The following is a 1174-nucleotide window of genomic DNA, read 5'->3' as shown; positions in this document are numbered from 1 at the left end:
AATATTTATTTATATATATATATATATATAATTTTAGGTGAACTGGAATTTATTATTATTATTATTAATGTGTGTATATAAATATTATTTTTTATTATTATATTTTATTATATTTATTATTTTATTTTTATTGTATATTCTTTATATATATATATATATATATATATATTATTATTTATTATTTTATTTTTTTTAAGTGAACTGGAATTGAATGTTATTATTCTATATTCTATATTATTGTTTGCTTGTGTGTTAGTTTTGTGTGCTGCTGTTATTGCATTGATTTCTTTTGGCAGGTTGTTTATTTTGTGGGAGAATTAAAATAAAATAATAAAAACACAGTTTGCAATCCATTTTACTTCTGTTTTCTGACAAGTATTTAGGATATTTAATTGCGAATAGATTGGGTTGTAAAAAAGTAGTTTTTATTGTATAGATTTATGTTTTCATTTGAATGAAGCGGTGTTTTTGAGTTGTCAGATGCATGAATATAAATGCGACGGAGGCCAGTTCTGACATCTGATCACTCTTGTCTGTTTCAGGAGGCGTTCAGTGACTCACGCTCAGCTGATGCACGATAAGGGCCGGACGCTGCAGGACTTCAAGAGGCGCATGTGGCTGCAGGAGCTGCTGCATGAAGTTCACACGGCCGAGATCCGGGACGTCCCGCAGCCCAGAGGAGGCATGGCCAGCAGCGGAGGGGGCGGCGGCCTCACGGTTGCCATGCCGATGGGAGTGGGTGTGTCCATAGGAACTGGAACCGCCCACCCTAAACCCGCTGGAGGCACCAAGAACCTGCCGATCAGCTTCCGTCTGGAGGATGAGGAGGGAACCAACCTCCCGCAGGAAACCAACAAGTCCCAGACGTACAAGGAGAGCACGCTGAAGGCCATCGGCAAGAGGAAGAAGAAAGGCCGCGCGGGGAAGAGGAGGGAGGGGGAGAAGAGGAAGAGGAGGGCTCGATCGCTGCAGGAGTTCACCAGCGGTATCCAGCACTAAAACACTGTCAGTCTTTGACAACGGTAAATCCTTTCAAACTACTCAGCATTTCAAACACTAACAAAACTAAGCTAGCATTTAGAAAATTAAAACTCACTTTTGTCTTAAAACATTTTAAAACAGTGTGTGTGTGTGTGTGTGTGTGTGTGTGAGTGTGTGTGTGAGTGTGAGTGTG

The 1174-nt window shown here is 39.7% G+C and overlaps 1 protein-coding gene across 1 annotated transcript in view; it reads left to right on the top strand.

The window, feature by feature from the left end:
• LOC107568710 (parathyroid hormone-related protein-like) overlaps window positions 1–1174 on the top strand; it is a 9581-nt gene that overhangs the window by 7221 nt on the left and 1186 nt on the right. Inside the window, exon 3 of the mRNA XM_016254686.1 lies at window positions 536–1022. Coding sequence (XP_016110172.1) covers window positions 536–999 — 464 coding nt within the window. The 3' untranslated portion in view covers window positions 1000–1022. The remainder of the gene's footprint in view (window positions 1–535; window positions 1023–1174) is intronic.

The sequence above is a fragment of the Sinocyclocheilus grahami genome, unplaced genomic scaffold (assembly GCF_001515645.1).
Source record: "Sinocyclocheilus grahami isolate Dianchi unplaced genomic scaffold, SAMN03320097.WGS_v1.1 scaffold1275.1, whole genome shotgun sequence".
NCBI lineage: Eukaryota > Metazoa > Chordata > Actinopteri > Cypriniformes > Cyprinidae > Sinocyclocheilus > Sinocyclocheilus grahami.
This window is presented reverse-complemented; position numbering and strand designations above follow the sequence as displayed.